Raw genomic sequence first — 18016 nt, forward strand, 5'->3', positions numbered from 1 at the left:
TGGGGGCTGAACCGAGGGGGAAGCGGAAGCTCCATACGGAATTAAACTAGTTAGAATTAAAAGTTTGAGTAAATGACATGAATTACCTCCATCACTAATGTAAGCACAAGACCACCCCCAATACTAACGCCGCTTCCTCCTCGCCCTTACCTTCATACTGAAGATCAATAAGAACCAGCAGGAAGGGGAAATATGACAACACTTTAGTCAGACACGCTCGTGGCGCCACCATCCCGGACAGTAACGGCCTGGAGCCCGTTCAAATCCTCTGACGTTATGGCACAGCGCGAGAAGTCTTCCTCCTGCACTCGCGAGCCGCGGCTCTTCCCGGGAATCCTGTTCCTGTGTCGCTCGCTTTGAATCTTTCCTCCCGTGGTTCCACTGCAGCCTCCTGCTGCAACTCGCGCGCGCCCAATTGTCTGATCTCCCTAAAAGCTCCAATCTCCACCTAACTTGTTTCCCTGCCCGTTCTCAAGCGCCAACCGACGGATCATCCCGAGGCCCCACTTAAACCAACACGGAATTTTGCCGGATCAATCGTGGTCTGCTCTGATTGGATGACAAGAGAAGGTGTCACACCCACTTACCTCCGCTTTGATTCGACAGCGACCATTCAGGGCCCCACCCACAACTTTCAAGCTCCACTACGTGGAGCTCTGGCACAAGTTGACCCACCAAGGCTTGTATCGGACGCCTCAGAGCCTTAAAGGCACCGCAACAGTGTTAGCTATGGTTCAGTCGGTAGCACACTCGCCTCTGAGTCAGAAGGTTGTGGATTCAGGTTGCATTCCAGAGACTTGTAGCACACAATCTAGACTACCTGAGGGAGTGCTGCATTGTTAGAGGTGCTGTTTTTCAGATGAGATGTTTAATAGACTGATCTCTCAGGTGGATGTAAAAGATCCCATGGTGCTATTTCGAAGAAGAGCAGGGGAGTTATCCTTGGTGTCCTGGCCAATATTTAGCCCTCATTCAACAGAACAAAAACAGATTATCTGGTCATTATCACATTGCTGTTTGTGGGAGCTTGCTGTGTGCAATGTGCATTTCCCACATTACAATAGTGACTGCACTCCAAAATAGCTGTAAAGTGCTTTGAGATGGCTGGTGGTTGTGAAAGGCACTATATAAATGCAAGTCTTTCTTCTTTTTAACATGCACAAGTGAGGCTGGCTCAAAATACTTTTTGAAATGAGTCTTGCTTTTTGGTCTTGTCTTTTTGCTGAAGAACACTAATATTTCCCATGTGAGAAAATGAATCAATTGCTTTATTTCATTTTTAATTAAAGTGTAATGCAAATGAATCTAAATGGTCAATCCACCAATTAATAAAAATTAAATTATAGAGCTGTCAAATGTAATTGAAGTGTTTATTTATGATTAGAATTATGACATGTTGTAACAAAAATGTGCGGGTTAGGTTGATTGGCTATGATAAATTGACCCTTAGTGTTAGGGGGATTAAATACGTGGGGTTACGAGGATAGGGTGGGATATGTGTTGGTGTTGGTGTAGGGGTTACGGGGATCGGGTGGGATATGTGTTGGTGCAGGCTCGATGGGCCGAAATGGCCTCTATCTGCACTGTGGGGTTTCTGTGATTTCTGTGATTTCTGTGAACAAAAGCAAAATACTGCAGATGCTGGAAACCTGAAATAAAAACAGAAAAGGCTGGAAATACTCAGCAGGTCAGGCAACATTTGTGGAGATCCACAGATGCTGCCCCACCTGTGTTGACATATTGTAAACTTATTTAGGCATTTGATTTTGTGTTAATTTTTCTGAGTGGCGTAGACTATATGTTTAAACAAACTGGCAGACGTCCCATAATGTTGCTCACAATGAGGTGGGCAATAGGCCGTCATACCATGTAACACAGAATGTATTAAACCAAACAACCAATGAATTCCAAACCTTAAATATTTGCAAAACATTTCTTAAAAAAACTAACCAGTTAAGGGGCAGGAAGGACCTGTAAAAGCTGGACGGGTTTCAGCTGAACAGGGTTTGAACCAGTGTCCTCACTGGGAGGTTAACTAGTACTGTGGGGGAGAGTTTAAACTAATTTGGCAGAGGGAGGTGAACCAGGATGGAGCAGCAGAGAGGAACGACAAGGTGCATAGAAAACTATGAGGGACAAACAGCAACAGAATAAAGAAAAGTGTAGGAAATGCAGGAATTAGATGGAGAAAAAAAGCCAAGTAGATTAGCATGGTGTTGGAATGCATGTGTGTTAATGCGAGCAGTTTCACAAATAAGGTTGATGAGATGCAGGTACAAGTTGCCACATGGGGTTATGATATAGTGGCTACAATGGCTTAAACATGGGGAGCACGGTGGCATAGTGGTTAGCACTGTTGCCTCACAGCGCCAGGGACCCGGGTTCAAATCCGGCCTCGGGTGACTGTCTGTGTGGAGTTTGCACATTCTCCCCGTGTTTGCGTGGGTTTCCTCCGGGTGCTCCGGTTTCCTCCCACAGTCCAAAGATGTGCGGGTTAGGTTGATTGGCTATGATAAAAATTGACCCTTCGTGTTAGGGGGATTAAATACGTGGGGTTACGGGGATAGGGTGGGATATGTGTTGGTGTAGGGGTTACGGGGATCGGGTGGGATATGTGTCGGTGCAGGCTCGATGGGCCGAAATGGCCTCTATCTGCACTGTGAGGTTTCTGTGATTCTGTGATGGGCAGGAATGGGAACCAAACATTCCTGTCTACAATGTATTCAGGAGGGATAGGGAAAAATATGACAGGAGTGGGTGTGGCAATATTGATCGAGGATAATATTACAGTTCTACAGAGAGACGACATACTAGAGGGTTCATAAAAGACAATCTATTTGGTTGAAGTTAAGGAACAGAAAAGGGGCTGTTACATTGCTGGGTGTTTACTATAGACCACCAAATAGTGAGAAGGAAATAGAGGAACAAATCAGTAGGAAAATTTCAGAGAAATGCAAAAATAATAGAGCAGTAATAGTAGGGGAACTACAATTACCTTAATATAGACTAAGGGGAAAACAGTGTAAAGGGCAAGGAGGGTGAAGAATTCTTAATATGTGTACAAGAGAACATTCTTAATCAGTATGTTTCTAGTTCAACAACAAAGGAGGCAGCGCTGGATCTAGTTCTAGGGAATGAAGTAGGGCAAGTGTTACAGTGGGCACAGCAGCCTCGGAGGAGGTGGCAAGATATAAAACAGTGGGAGGTGAGGTAGCACAGACCTGAGCGGCGGCAGCAGCAGTAGCGGAGGAGGTGGCAAGATAAAAAACAGAGGGAGGCAAGGCACCGCAGACCTGAGCGGCGGCAGCATCGGAGGAGGCGGCAAGATATAAAACAGCAGGAGGTGAGGCAGCGCGGACCTGAGCGGAGTTGGCATCGGAGGCAACAGTATATCTCCGGCGAATTCAAAAACAACAAAAAAAACAAGGAGTGATGTCACAGGACAGCAGGTAGATGATTGGTTGGAGAGTATTAACGTTTTTTCTCTCTAAACTAAGACAGTGGTTTAAACCAGGAGCGGGAAACTATAGAAACATAGAAGATAGGAGTAGGAGTAGGCCATTTGGCCCCTCGAGCCTGCTCCGCCATTCAATGAGATCATGGCTGATCATCCAATTTCAGTACCCTGTTCCTGCCTTCTCCCCATATCCCTTGATCCCTTTAGCCTTAAGAAATATATCCAACTCCTTCTTGAATATATTTAATGAATTGGCCTCCATTGCCTTCTGTGGTAGAGAATTCCACAGGTTCACCACTCTCTGGGTGAAGAAATTCCTCCTCATCTCTGTCTTAAATGGCTTACTCCTTATCCTTAGACTGTGACCCCTGGTTCTGGACTCCCTGGCCATCGGGAACATCCTTCCTGCATCCAATCTGTCCAGTCCTGTTAGAATTTTATAAGTTTCAATGAGATCCCCGCTCATTCTTCTAAACTCCTGCGAGTATAAGCCCAATCGACCCGATCTCTCCTCATACGTCATTCCTGCCATCCCAGGTATCAGTCTGGTGAATCTTTGCTGCACTCCCTCCATGGCAAGAACATCCTTCCTCAGATAAGGTGACCAAAACTGCACACAATACTCAAGGTGTGGTCTCATCAAGGCCCTGTACAACTGCAGCAAGACATCCTTGTTCTTGTACTCGAACCCTCTCGCTACGAAGGTCAACATACCATTTGCCTTCTTAACCGCCTGTTGCACCTGCATGCTTACCTTCTCCCAATCTATTGCCGTTCAGATAATAATCTGCCTTCCTGTTTTTGCCACCAAAGTGGATAACCTCGCATTTATCCACATTATACTGCATCTGCCATGCTTCTGCCCAATCACCCAACCTATCCAAATCATACTGGAGTTTCTCGGCATCCTCCTCACAGCACACATGCCCACCCAGCTTTGTGTCGTCTGCAAGCTTGGAGATATTACATCTAGTTCCCTCGTCTAGATCATTTATATATATTGTGATTAGCTGGGGTCCTAGGACTGATCCCTGCGGTACCCCACTAGTCACTGCCTGCCACTCGGAAAAAGAGACGTTTATTCCAACTCTTTGCTTCCTGTCTGCCAACCAGTTCTTTATCCAAGTCAGTAATGTACTTTATTAAATTAAAAACTTAACTAGATAAACTAATTAATATAACTATAAATAAATTGTTCAATAAAAATTTTAACTAACTAAATAAATAAAACAAGGTTAGACCACGATATGGCAGAGCAGGTTGCGTGTCTGGACTGCAGTATGTGGGAGATTGTGGACAGCAAGACTGTCGTAAGCAAACATGTCAGCCATAGATGTCTCCATCTCGAATCTCTCCGGCTCAGAGTCATTGAGCTAGAGTGCAAGTTGGAGATACTCCGACACATAAGGGAAGGGGAAGAGTATCTGGACAGTTTGCGCCAGACTTCGGTCACACCTCGTAGAGCGATGCAATTTCAGAACGGGGTTGGTGTGATCGATAGTGTGCAGAGTAAGGGGAACCCAGGTAAGAAAGGTAATGAGGATTCACAGAAACTGATCCTATCCCACAGGTACAATGTACTTGCTACCTGTGAGGATAAGGATAAAGATTGTCGGAAGGTCAGCCAGAATGCAGACCATGGCACTTTGGAACAGGAGGCTGTCCTGAGGCGGGAGGAGGAGGAGGAGGACAGGAAGCGTAATGTGGTAGTTGTAGAGGATTCTATAATTAGGGGGACAGATAGCATCCTTTGTAAACAAGATCGAGAATCCCATGTGGTATGCTGCCTACCTGGTTCCAGGGTGAGGCACATCGCGAACCGACTTAAAAGAATATTGGAGAGGGAGGGGGAGGATCCAGTCGTTGTGGACCATGTTGGGACCAACAGCATAGGGAAGAGTAGGCAAGAGGCCCTGTTTGGGGAGTACCAGAAACTAGGAGCTAAATTAATGAACAGGACCTCAAGGGTTATAATCTCTGGATTCATCTCTGAAAGCTGCAGACTGCAGAAGGATATCAATGGACTGGTCAGATGGGCAGAACAGTGGCAAATGGAATTCAATCTGGAGACGTGTGTGAGGTAATGCATTTGGGGAGGGCATTTTCTTCTTCTTCTTCTTAGGCAGTCCCTCGGAACCGAGGATGACTTGCTTCCACACTAAAAATGAGTTCTTAGGTGGCTGATGAGTCCAATGTGGGGCCTACAGTCTCTGTCACAGGTGGGGCAGACAGTGGTTGAAGGGGCGGGTGGGTGGGGTGCTTGGGTTGACGTGCGCTCCTTCTGCTGTTTGCACTTGGCTTCCGCTTGCTCCCAGTGAAGAGACTCGAGGTGTTTTCCTCCACTTTGTGTGATCTTGGGCCAGGGATTCCCAGGTGTCGGTGGGGATGTTGCACTTTTTCAAGGAAGCTTTGAGGGTGTCCTTGAAGTATTTCCTCTGCCCACCTGGGGCTCCCTTGCCATTTCGGAGCTCCGAGTAGAGCACTTGTTTTGGGCGTCTCGTATTGGGCATGCGGACGATGTGGCCCGTCCATTGGAGCTCATCGAGCGTGGTCAAAGCTTCGATGCTGGGGATGTTGGCCTGAGCAAGAACACTGACGTTGGTGCGCCTATCCTGCCAATGGATTTGCAGGGTCTTGCGGAGGCAGCATTGGTGGTACCTCGCCAGTGCATTAAGGTGCCTGCTGTATATGGTCCATGTCTCTGAAGCATACAGGCGGGCGGGTATCACTACTGCTCTGTAGACCATGGGCTTGGTGCTGGGTTTGAGGTCCTGATCTTCAAACACTCTCTACCTCAGGCGACCGAAGGCTGCACTGGCACACTGAAGTTGGTGTTGGACTTCATCATTGACGTCTGCCCTTGTTGGCAATAGGCGCCCGAGGTATGGAAAGTGGTCCACATTGTCCAAGGCCTCGTCATGGATTTTGATAATCGGGGAGCAGTACTGTGTGGCGGGGGCAGGTTGGTAGAGGACATAAAAACATAAGAAATAGAAGCAGGAGTAGGCCATTTGGCCCTTCGAGCCTGCTCCGCCATTCAATGAGATCATGGCTGATCTTCTGCCTCAACTCCATTCACCGGCCCTATCGCCATATCCCTTGATGCCCTTACCAGTCAGAAATCTATCGACTTCTTTTTTGAATATACCCAATGACTGAGCCTCCACAGCCCTCTGGGGTAGAGAATATCAAAGATTCACCACCCTCTGTGTGAAGAAATTGCTTCTCATCTCAGTCCTGAATGGCCTACCCTTTATCCTGAGGCTGCGGCCCCTGGATCTAGACTCCCTAGCCAAGGGAAACATTCTCCTAGCATTCACCCTATCAAGCCCTGTAATAATTTTGTATGCGTCAATGAGATCCTCTCTCATTCTTCTGCATTCAAGAGAATACAGGCCTAGTTTACTCAATCTCTTCTCATATGACAGTCCCGCCATCCCAGGAATCAATCTCGTGAACCTTCGTTGCACTCCCTCTATGGCAAGTATATCCTTCCTTAGGTAAGGAGACCAAAATTTTACACAATACTCTAGGTGTGGTCTCACCAAGGCCCTATATAATTGGAGTAAGACTTCTTTACTCCTGTACTCAAATCCTCTTGTAATGAAGGCCAGCATACCATTTGCCTTCCTAATGGCTTGCTGCACCTGCACATCACTTTCAGTGACTCATGTACAAGGACACCCAGGTCCCTTTGAGCATCTGCATTCCCCAATCTTTCACCATTTAGGAAATACTCTGCCTTTCTGTTTTTACTACCAAAGTGGATAACTTCACATTTATCCACATTATATTCCACCTGCCATGTTCTCACCCACTCACTGAGCCTGTCGAGATCCCCTTGAAGCCTCTTCACATCCTCTTCACAACTGACACTGACACCTAGCTTTGTATCATCAGCAAATTTGGAAATGTTACATTTCGTCCCCTCATCCAAATCATTGATATAGATTGTGAATAGCTGGGGCCCAAGCACCGATCCTGGTGGTACCCCACTAGTCACAGTCTACCATCCTGAAAAAAACCCGTTTATCCCTACTCTTTGTTTTCTGTCTGTTAACCAGTTCTCAATCCATGCTAGTATATTACCCCCAATTCCATGTGCCCTAATTCTATTCACCAACCTCTTGTGTGGGACTTTATCGAAGGCCTTCTGAAAATCCAAATATACCACATCTACTGGCTCCCTTTTGTCTACTCCACTAGTTACATCCTCAAAGAACTCCAATAGGTGCGGACCTCCCCTTTAATTAGCGCCACTACCGCCGCAGCTCGGTCCCCCTGAACCGGCCGCAGATTGCAACCGGCGTTACAGCAGGGGGCACGACCCAATGTCGCGATCGGGGCAGTAGCAGGGCGCTGCGCACACCGACGATGTCATCGGTGGTGGCGCAGCGCTACAGGCTAACGCCGCCATTAGCGCCCTGCTAAATTTCGCGGGGGGTGTGGCCAGTGGCGCTAAAGCCACTAAGTGCCCTCTTTGGGCGCTAACTGGTGGCGCAGCCCACCAAATTTCTAGGCCTATATATCTACCGCCCTAGTTATTCAATTCGCCAGGACACTGGTCTCAGCCTGGTTTAATTGGAGCCTGTCCCAACGAACAGCTCACTCTTTCCCTAATACTGATGTCACCCTGAGGCACGCATTTAACCTTCTAATCTGTTTGTCCCTATGCTAATTTGCACATGGCTCAGGTAACAATCCTGAGATTATTACCTATGAGGTTCTGTGTTTTAATTTCAAACCAAGCTCCTCAAACTCTCTCAGCAGAACCTCATTCCTAGTTCTACCTATGTCGTTGGTTCTTACGTAGACCACGACAACTGGATCCTTCCTCTCCCACTCCAAGTTCTTCTCCAGCCGTGAGGAGATATCCTTAACCCTGGCAGCGGGAGGCAACACAGCCTTCGGAACTCCTGGTCACGGCTGCAGAGAACAGTATCTATACCCCTGACTACACTATCCCCTACCGCTACAAAATTCATTTTACTCCCCCCACTTGAATAGCCTCCTGTACCACGGTGCCGTGGTCAGTTTGCTCAACCACCCTGCAGACTTTGCCCTCATCCAAACAGGCAGCAAGAATCTTATATCTGTTGGATAAGGGCAAAGGATGAGGCTCCTCCAGCACTGCACTTGGGGTTCCCATACCTGCCTGACTCACATTCACACCCTCCTGTTCCTGACTACTAACCAGACCTGTACCACTACCTAACTTAAGGATCTGACTGACTCCTGGATCAGAGTATCCAGATAACTCTTCCCCCTCCCTGATGCCCCACAATATCCGCATCTCCGACTCCAGCTCAACAAATCTGAGTTGAAGTTCCTTGAGATGCAGACACTTACTGCAGATCTGGTTGTCCCGGATCGTGATGCTCTCCACAAACTCCTACATGCTGCAGTTGCAGCATGCCTCCTGCATTGCCATCCCTATCTAACCTTGTTTTATTTATTTAATGAGTTTATGTATTTAATCAACTTAGCTTTAGTTTTTAGTTTTTTAACTAATTACTTGACCTAGTTTAAGTTAAAGGAGATTAAATATTTACCTGTAACAGGAACCACTACCAAGTATTGGACGCAAAAACAACACCTCCTTACCCCTCTGCACCAAACTCACACTCTCACCAAATTCCCAACTTTCACACTCTGTTTATGCTGCACTTCTTTTATGACCAAATCTGTGCGACCACTCTACCTTAGCCAACTTGCCCCTCATACCTACATTTGTTTTGTTAAGATTTAATGTCAGATACAGAATAAAATAGAAAACCTGGCAGAATACAGAAATTGCAGGGGGAAATTGAAAAAGCATATAAGGACAAAAAGAAAATATGAAAAGAGATTAGTGGTAACACAAAAAGGAACCCAAATTTTTTTAATGAACATATTACAGTAAACTCTTGTTTAAATGACAATTAATCATTCGGAATACTTTAATAACTGGCAAAATAGATAACCGGTAATCTTGCCGAATCCATCCAACACTCGTTTTGCCAAGTCCAAGTCTCCCGCGGTGGCCGAGTTAGTCAGTGGTTTTTATTTTTGTTTGTGTTAAAAATTGCCTTGGTAGGTATACCTTTCTGCTATCCAGAATTTTTCATCAACCGGCATCATCCTGGTCCCATAGGTGCCGGATAAGAAAGAGTAAAATGTAAAAGGATAGTTAAAGGTGTGGCCAATTAGGGACTAAAAAGGAAATCTGCTTGTGGAGGCAGAAGCCATGACTAAGGCATTGAATGAGTACTTTGCATCTGTCTTCAAAAAAGAGGATGAAGTTAATGTTGGAATAGAGGAGGAGGATGTAGAAATAATTCATAGATAAAAATAGATATAAAGGAGGTGCTAAATAGGTTGGCATCACTCAAAGTTAACAAGTCACCTGGTCCAGGTAGGGATGCATCCTTGGTTGCTGAGGGAAGATAGCAGAAGCTTTGACCACAATCTTCCAATCCTCCTTGGATATGGGAGTGGTGCCTGAGAACTGGAGGATTGCAAATGTTACACGTCTATTCATAATAGGGGAGAGGGATAAACCTGGTAACTACAGGCCAGTCAGTCTAACATCAGTGGTGGGAAAACTACTAGAGACCACTGTCAAGGGCAAAATTAATTCTCACTTGGAGAAACATAGGTTAGTAAGGGACAGCCAACACATCCCTGGGTATGTAATTGTATAAGGATAGGAGGCAGAAAGTAGAGGTGAACGAATGTTTCTGTACACTGATATTTTCCAGTTTATGTATCACATCCCAGAGAATTGTAAACCTTACCTTGATTATGGAGAAATCATTTGAAACTGTGAGGAGGGATAGTATCAGCGATCATCGAGAGGGACATGGTTAATAGGTAGCATCGTTTTAAAAGCAGCAGTTGTACTTAACCAATTTATTGTATTTCTTTGAGGAGGTTATGAATCTAGTGGTTATGTGCAAGACAGTGAAAGTTGTATGCCTAGATTTTAAGAGCGGGTATGACAATGTCCCACATAATAGATTACTGCATAAGATTTAGGTCCATGGGTGCTAGTGTATTAGACTGGATTAACAATTGGTTGGTCTGTAGAGGGCAGCAAGTTGTGGGAGATGGCTGGCAACTAGTTCAAATTTCTAGTATCCGTAGTAATTTGCTTTTGAACCAGTGGTGTGCCACAGAGGTCAGTGTTGGACCTGCTATTGTTTATAATTTTTACAAATGTTTTGAAATGTGGAATTATATCCAAGGTGTCTAAATGTTGAGCAGTAGCAAATGATGATTAGCAATGTGCACAAATTCAAAAAGGTGTAAAGAAGCTCAATCTGTGGGCAGACAAGTTACAGATGAAATTTAATACATAAAAGTGTAAATAGTGCAGATAGAGGGAATTATAAACTAAATGAACATATGTCTGGAGTATTGCAACTGAATAAAAGATTTTTTGGGTTTTGGTAGGTTGCTAAAACTGTCAGAAAGTTATGCGGTAGACACCTGTGTCAGTTTCTTTGTTAAATATGTATATGGTCAGGGTTCGGTGATCTAAATGAACCTGGTGTCGATATCTGTTCCCCTCTCTTGTCAGGGAATTTTGTCCAGTACCCAAACTTCTCTGGAAAACATGGTAGAGTCTCATGTTTATAAATTTAAAAATTCCATCCCGATGCAGAAAAGAAAATAAATGACACAAAAGCAAATACTGTGGATGCTGAAAATTTGAAATAAAAACAGAAAATGCTGGCAATACTCAGCAGGTCAGGCAGCATCTGTGGAGAGAGAAACAGAGTTGACGTTTCTGGTCGATGAACTTTCGCCAGGAAAATAAGTGACCACCAGTGTCTCATCATAAGCTGACTTTGATATTTCTATTCGTTGTTCCTCAGTAATTATTACATTTTCCTTCCTCCAATATGCACCGACTCATAGCAAAAACAAGTGGTGACAAGCCTTAGTGGCTCTCCTTTAGTAATATCCATCACAGAATGGTGAGTTTTTAACACTCCTTTTATTTCTGCTAATCTCATTCCCTGGAAGGATAGCCACGACTCCTAGCCTCCCCAGGGCTGGCAAGATCACGCCCAATGTTTCAGGTGAGAGAGAGAGAGACCCGGGGACCAGGGGGAGAAAGAGAGACCCGGGGACAGTGGGGAAGAGAGAGAGACCCGGGGACCGGGGGGAGAGAGAGAGACCCGGGGGGAGAGAGAGAGACCCGGGGGGAGAGAGAGAGACCAGGGGGGAGTGAGAGAGAGAGACACCCGGTGGGGGGGGGGGGGGGGAGAGAGAGATACTCGGGGACCGGGGGGAGAAAGAGAGACCCGGGGAGCTGGGGGAGAGAGAGCGACCCGGGGGGAGAGAGAGAGATCCGGGGGGAGTGAGAGACTCGGGGGGAGAAAAAGAGCCCCGGGTGGGGGGAGAGAGAGAGACTCAGGGACCGGGGGGAGAGAGAGAGATCTGGGGGGAGAGAGAGAGACCCGAGGACCGGGGGGAGGGAGAGGAAGGCCCGGGGAGCAGGGGGAGAGAGAGAGACCCGGGGACCGGGGAGAGAGAGAGAGACCCGGGGACCAGGGGGAGAGAGAGAGACCTGGGGGAGAGAGAGAGACCCAGGGACCACGGGGAGAGACAGACCCGGGGACCGGGGGGAGAGGGAGAGCTGGGGACCGGGGGGAGAGAGAGACCTGGGGACCGGAGGGAGGGAGAGAGCCAGGGTCCGTGGAGAGGGAGTGAGACCCGGGGACCGGGCGGAGAGAGAGAGACCTGGGGACTGGGGGGAGAGAGAGACCCGGGAACCGGGGAGAGAGAGAACCGGCAACCGGTGGGAGAGAGAGACCCGGGGACCGGGGGGCAAGAGAGAGACCTGGGGACTGGGGGGAGAGAGAGACCTGGGGACCGGGGGGAGAGAGAGACCAGGAGACCGGGGAGAGAGAGAGAGACCCGGGGACTGGGGGAAGTGAGACAGACCCGAGCACCGGGGGGAGAGAGAGAGAGACTCGGGGACTGGGTGTAGGGTTCTCAAAATTCCCACATTCCCCAAAATTAGTAATAAATGGACCCTGAAGGACAAAGTTATTAATAAGGGTACCCAAAAGAAATTGGCTTCTGGACCTCGTGGCAGAAGCCTGCAAGATTGGAAAGCAGGGCCCTGCAAAAACGGCAGGTGAAATGACATGCCTGGGCCTGTGAAAGCTGAAGCCAGACAATAGATAATGCAGAATATGCATTCCTCATTTTGAAACCAATCAACTCAGGAACGACTTAATCTTGAACCCATCAAAACTTTGCATAAATAATCGCTTACAGTTTAAATTGGCTACCGAGCCAGGAAGATACCAATTAACATTATGAATAACAAACACCGAGACATTAAAGAGCATTTAACAACGGGGCAACCACCCAAAAAGCAGTTAAGGTGAACGACTATAATCACTTTAACGAGCCCGCCAAAAATCGGACAAAGAACTAACCCTGATTTGGCGCGCAGATAACAACCGCCGAAATAGTATAACTGTAGGTCCACCGGTAACAGAAAAAAAAACGGCAAGCAGACGTGTGCAGCAAGCAGGCAGAGAAGGGCAGTGTGGAGAAGTGTTGGGGCCGAGCAGGCACACGCTCAGGACCAAAGACACTCGGACCTCAAAGAAGCAGATCGGCACAGTGGGGCAGGCTCGACCGAAGATGACTAGGCCACAACCGCAGCCTTACACGAGGAACGACCACGAGCACCGCGGTAACAAAGGGCCGGGTAAACCATACCTTCAGATCATTACCACTGCACAGGTAGTAATCTAGGCCACTGCGACCAAGCTAACACCGAAGACCGCCAACCAAATCCCAACCGCAACAAAACTTCGACGACCAGACCACCACCAGAAGAACAAAACCCGAAGTTTTCCACTCTACAAGGTAATGTACCCAACAAAGACTCTACTCCCTATATCTAATGGAGAAAAGAGGGTACTTTACTCAGACGACTCCACCACCGCACCCTGGGACCACGTGACGACGGCAGGCCCCAAAGGACACAAAGAGCGAACCCCAAAACTGTTAGATCCGTGATTCTGAGAGTATGATGTTTTTCAATAACCACACGGATGCTGTAACTTAACAATCAAAAGGTATTTACTGGAGTAGGGTAGTCTCAAGACTGGGATACAGAGGCATGCTCAAGGCTTATATACAGGTGTGGTCACTGCCGGTACTACAGTATACAGGAGCTGTAAAAGTAGTTGGCCTAGAAATTAGGTTTGCCTCCGCCAGGGCTTTTGCGCCCGAAATTTTGCGCCCGCGATAATTGCCGCTGCGCCCGCCAAAAATTCAGCTGCCAGACGGCTGCGGGCGCTAATGGAGGGTTTCAGCGCCTCGCTATGGGCGCTGAATGCAGGTTTGCGGCGCTAATCCCCCGCTGCGGCACCCGATGCGGTGCGGCAGGCTGGGGTACTGCAGGCCTCCTCCTTCTGTTAAGGAGGAGCTGCCTGCAGCCGACCGCTGACCGGTCGATTCGCCCGACAAATGAGCCCGGCACCTCGGAGAAGTGCCGGGCTCGCGGGCCACACACATCAGTGCCGCGGGGGGGTGGTGGAGGAGTCCGGGGAGGGAGGTGCGGGCAGGCGGCCGCCAGGAAAGCGGCCGGCCGCCGCTCCACCTTAATGCACCGGCGCTACGTGCTGCAACATCCCGTTGAACAATCGTTGGTTGCGGCTGCCACGGGCGAGGCGGCCGCAACTGAATTTGGGCGTCCGGCCGCGTTACCACGGCAACCGGGATGCTGTGCACACCGATGACGTCATCGGTGCCGGCGCAGCGCTACCGGCTAACGCCGATGGTAGGGCCCAACGCAATTTCGATCGCGGCTATAATTCCGGCGCAAGGCCCTCTAACGCCTCTAATTGGGCGCTAACCCCACCGAATTTCTAGGCCGTTCTCTCTTAAAGGTACATACACGACAATTCCTCCCCTTTTAGATTAGTAGTACCCATAATATTCAAATAACAATTAACACTTTAACATGTACATTAAACAACAATAGTCCATTTATAGATTCAGTCTTTGGGGCGGCTTCCTGATCCTTTCGGGATAGCGCCTTTCCTGAGGTTCTTGTTCTTGGTGCGGAGGTGATTCTGGCCCCTTTTCATCGGTTAGTTCATCGGGTTCCACTGCTACTGGTTCGGAGGTAGATGCTACCGGTATGTTGGGTTCATCCCCAGGTACGCAAGACATGGGGTTGACTCGTTCCTGTGACGCTAAGATCTGATCAACGTGGCGTCTCACAATGTTCTCCCCGACATCCACTGTGTACATTAATGGCCCCTGCCGTGTGCATATCATTCCGGGTTGCCATTTCTCTGTTCGGCAGTCATGGGCCAAGACTGGTTGTCCTATATTGAAGCTCCTTGTCGGCTTCTCATTGATGTGCTGGAATTGTTTATCCTCAACATTTCTTTGCACATTTGGTCTAAGCAAGTCCAGACGAGATCGCAACCTTCGGTTAAAGAACATCATGGCCGGGGTCTGGTTGGTAACTGCATGTGTCGCGTTTCGGTAGGCTAATAAGAAATTGTCCACCTTATGCTGTAGTGGAATTTCATCGTCGCACATGGCCTTTATCGCCTTCTTAAAGGTTTGTACGAACCTCTCAGCCAATCCATTTGTGGCTGGATGATACGGGGCAGATGTGTAATGCCTTACCCCATTCCTTCTCATAAATTTTTGAAACTCTTCGGACACAAACTGTGGTCCATTATCAGAGCAAATCTGCTCTGGCAAGCCGTTTCTGGCAAATATGGTCCGTAGGACTGCAATCGTTTTCTCTGTAGTGGTTGAGGACATTTTTATCACCTCAGGCCACTTCGAATGAGCATCCACTGCTATTAAGAACATTGAGTCCATGAATGGACCAGCGAAATCAATATGCACCCATTGCCATGGAGAGGAGGGCCACTCCCATGGGTGTAGAGGGGCATGTGGTGGTGCATTTTGGACCTTCTGACATCCTGAGCAGCTCTTGGTTAGGTCTTCGATTTGTTGATCGATTCCCGGCCACCACACATAAGCCCTAGCAAGGCTTTTCATTTTCACTCCCCCCAGATGACCTTCATGTAACTCATTTAGCACTCTCTCCCTTAACTTGGGTGGAATCACCACTCTGGATCCACACATCACTGTCCCCTGGCATACTGACAGCTGTTCTCTTCTGGATGAGAATGCTAGCAACAGTGAGTCGCCATGTGTTGGCCATCTCCTCACCGTCAAATCATATACCCGAGACAGCGTCGGATCATTGCGGGTCTCCTTCTCTATATCCGCGTTCGTTACTGGCAATCGTTCAATTATTGACGAATAAAATATCTCGATAGGGTCCACTGCTGTTGCTTCCTCCACAGTAGGCAGTGGCAGGCGCGATAGCCCATCAGCGTTTCCATGCTGTTTCGTGCCTTTATATTCTATTTCATATTGATTCGCCCCTAGAAACAGAGACCATCTTTGTAACCGTTGTGCCGTCATCACTGGAACGCCAACAAGTGGTTGGTGGTCAGTCAGCAAGGTGAACTTCTGCCCATGCAGATAGTGGTTGAATTTTTTTACTCCCCATACTAGGCTGAGGGCCTCCCTGTCAATCTGGGCATAGTTGCGCTCGGCTGAGGTTAGTGACCGAGACGCAAAGGCTACTGGCCTCTCCAACCCGTCTGGGAATTTGTGCGACAGCACCGCTCCAATACCATAGGGTGATGCATCACATGCCAAACGAATTGGTAGTGCTGGGTTGAAATGGGCCAACACCTCTTTTGATGTGATCAATTCTTTACACTTCTGGAAAGCTCGTCTACGTTCGTCATTCCACTTCCATGGTACCCCTTTTGCAGTAGGGTGTTCAGTGGGTGTAATACCATGGACAAATTTGGTAAGAACTTATGGTAGTAGTTTACCAGCCCGAGGAACGACCTCAGTTGTGACACATTTTCCGGTGCTGGAGCCTTGACTACTGCCTCAATCTTTTCAGGGGACTTATGTAACCCCTCTTCATCGATGACGTGGCCACAATACGAGATCTGCTTCTGGAAAAACTCGCACTTGTGGCGATTAGCTCGTAGCCCATATTCCTTTAATCTGGTGAGCACCTTCTCCAAGTTGGCGAGGTGATCACTGTCATTTTCGCCTGTGACCAGGATGTTGTCCAAATAACACTGGGTCTCTGGAACCCCTTGCAGGACTTGATCCATCGCCCTTTGCCAAATAGCCGGAGCCGATGTTACCCCGAACACCAGCCAGTTGTATTGATAAAGACCTTTATGAGTGTTAATCGTAAGGTATTGTTTCGAGGCTTCTTCTACCTCCATTTGCAAGTACGCCTGGGCTAGATCAATTTTGGTGAAGCGTTTACCTCCAGATAGCGAGGCAAAAATATCCTCAATTCGTGGAAGCGGATATTGTACCGTGTGAAGGACTGGGTTCACTGTCACCTTAAAATCCCCACAGATGCGGACCTTCTTTGGTTCCCCAGGCGTATTACTCAATGACCTCTTCATTACAGGAACGATGGGTGTAGCCCACTCGCTCCAGTCTACTTTGGACAGTACTCCTGAACGTTCCAACCCTTCCAGCTCTGCTGCGACAGCTGGTCTGATCGCATAAGGCACTGGTCTGGCCTTAAGAAACTTTGGGCTTGCATTTTCCTCTATTTTAATCGTTGCTGTTATGCCTTTTAGTGTTCCGAGTCCCTCCTGGAACACTTCTTTTGCGTCAGTTAGCATTTTTGACAGTCGTCCAGGTGTGACGTCATCATCCTTTTTGGCCTCAACCTTCAGTGCCTGTATGGAATGCCAATCTAATTGTATCTTTCGGATCCATTCACGTCCTAGCAGTGGTGGTCCTCCATCTGGCAATACATATATATCCATTTTAGGTATTTCCTGGCCTTTATATATCACTTTTACCCTTATTTTTCCTTTGGGGTAGACTTTTTGCCCCGTGTACGTCTTCAAAACAATCTCTGTAGCTTTCAAGGGTATATGTGAAAATAGCCGCTTGTAGTCCCTTTGGTTTATGACTGTTAGGGCTGATCCTGTGTCCAATTCCATTTTCACTTGGACTCCGTCTATCTTGAGTGTAACCCAGATAGTCTGGTGATCCTCCATTTTGGTTACATTATGTAGTTTCAGACAACCCAGCTCCTTGCTTCCAGAGTCTGTGTCACTTTCCTGTTCGTCTGAACTACTGTCCATCACCTGGTGTACCTTTTTGTACTTCTCCTGTGGAGATTTCTTACTGTTGGTTTTCTTCCCAGACCTGCAGACTCTTGCTATGTGTCCTGCTTTTCCACACTGTCTGCACACTTGGTCCTTGAACCAACAATCCTTCTGGTCATGTGTTGTTCTGCCGCAGTGATAGCACTTCCCTGTTCCATAGGACATTTCATTTGTGCCATATTCTTGCGGTCTCCGTTGTATCTCTGCAGCGCCCCTTGCGGCTGCTTCGTGTGATACTGCCATACTGAAAGCCTTGTCCAGCGTAAGATCCTTTTCTGATAGAAGCCGTTTCTGGGTTCCTTCACTTTGCAGCCCACACACAAACTTGTCCCTTAATGCATCT

At 47.8% G+C, this 18016-nt stretch overlaps 1 protein-coding gene across 2 annotated transcripts in view; it reads right to left on the bottom strand.

Moving 5' to 3' along the window:
- Positions 1-551, bottom strand: part of dnajc3a (DnaJ (Hsp40) homolog, subfamily C, member 3a) — a 132336-nt gene extending 131785 nt beyond the window's left edge. For both annotated transcript variants that reach the window (XM_085998579.1, XM_085998581.1), the window contains exon 1: positions 151-551. In XM_085998579.1, coding sequence (XP_085854705.1) covers positions 151-232 — 82 coding nt within the window. In that variant the 5' untranslated portion in view covers positions 233-551. The remainder of the gene's footprint in view (positions 1-150) is intronic.
- Between the last annotated feature and the right edge of the window lie 17465 nt (positions 552-18016).

The sequence above is a fragment of the Somniosus microcephalus genome, chromosome 10, assembly GCF_052327205.1.
Source record: "Somniosus microcephalus isolate GS21.2 chromosome 10, FLI_Smic_1.0, whole genome shotgun sequence".
Classification (NCBI taxonomy): Eukaryota; Metazoa; Chordata; class Chondrichthyes; order Squaliformes; family Somniosidae; genus Somniosus; species Somniosus microcephalus.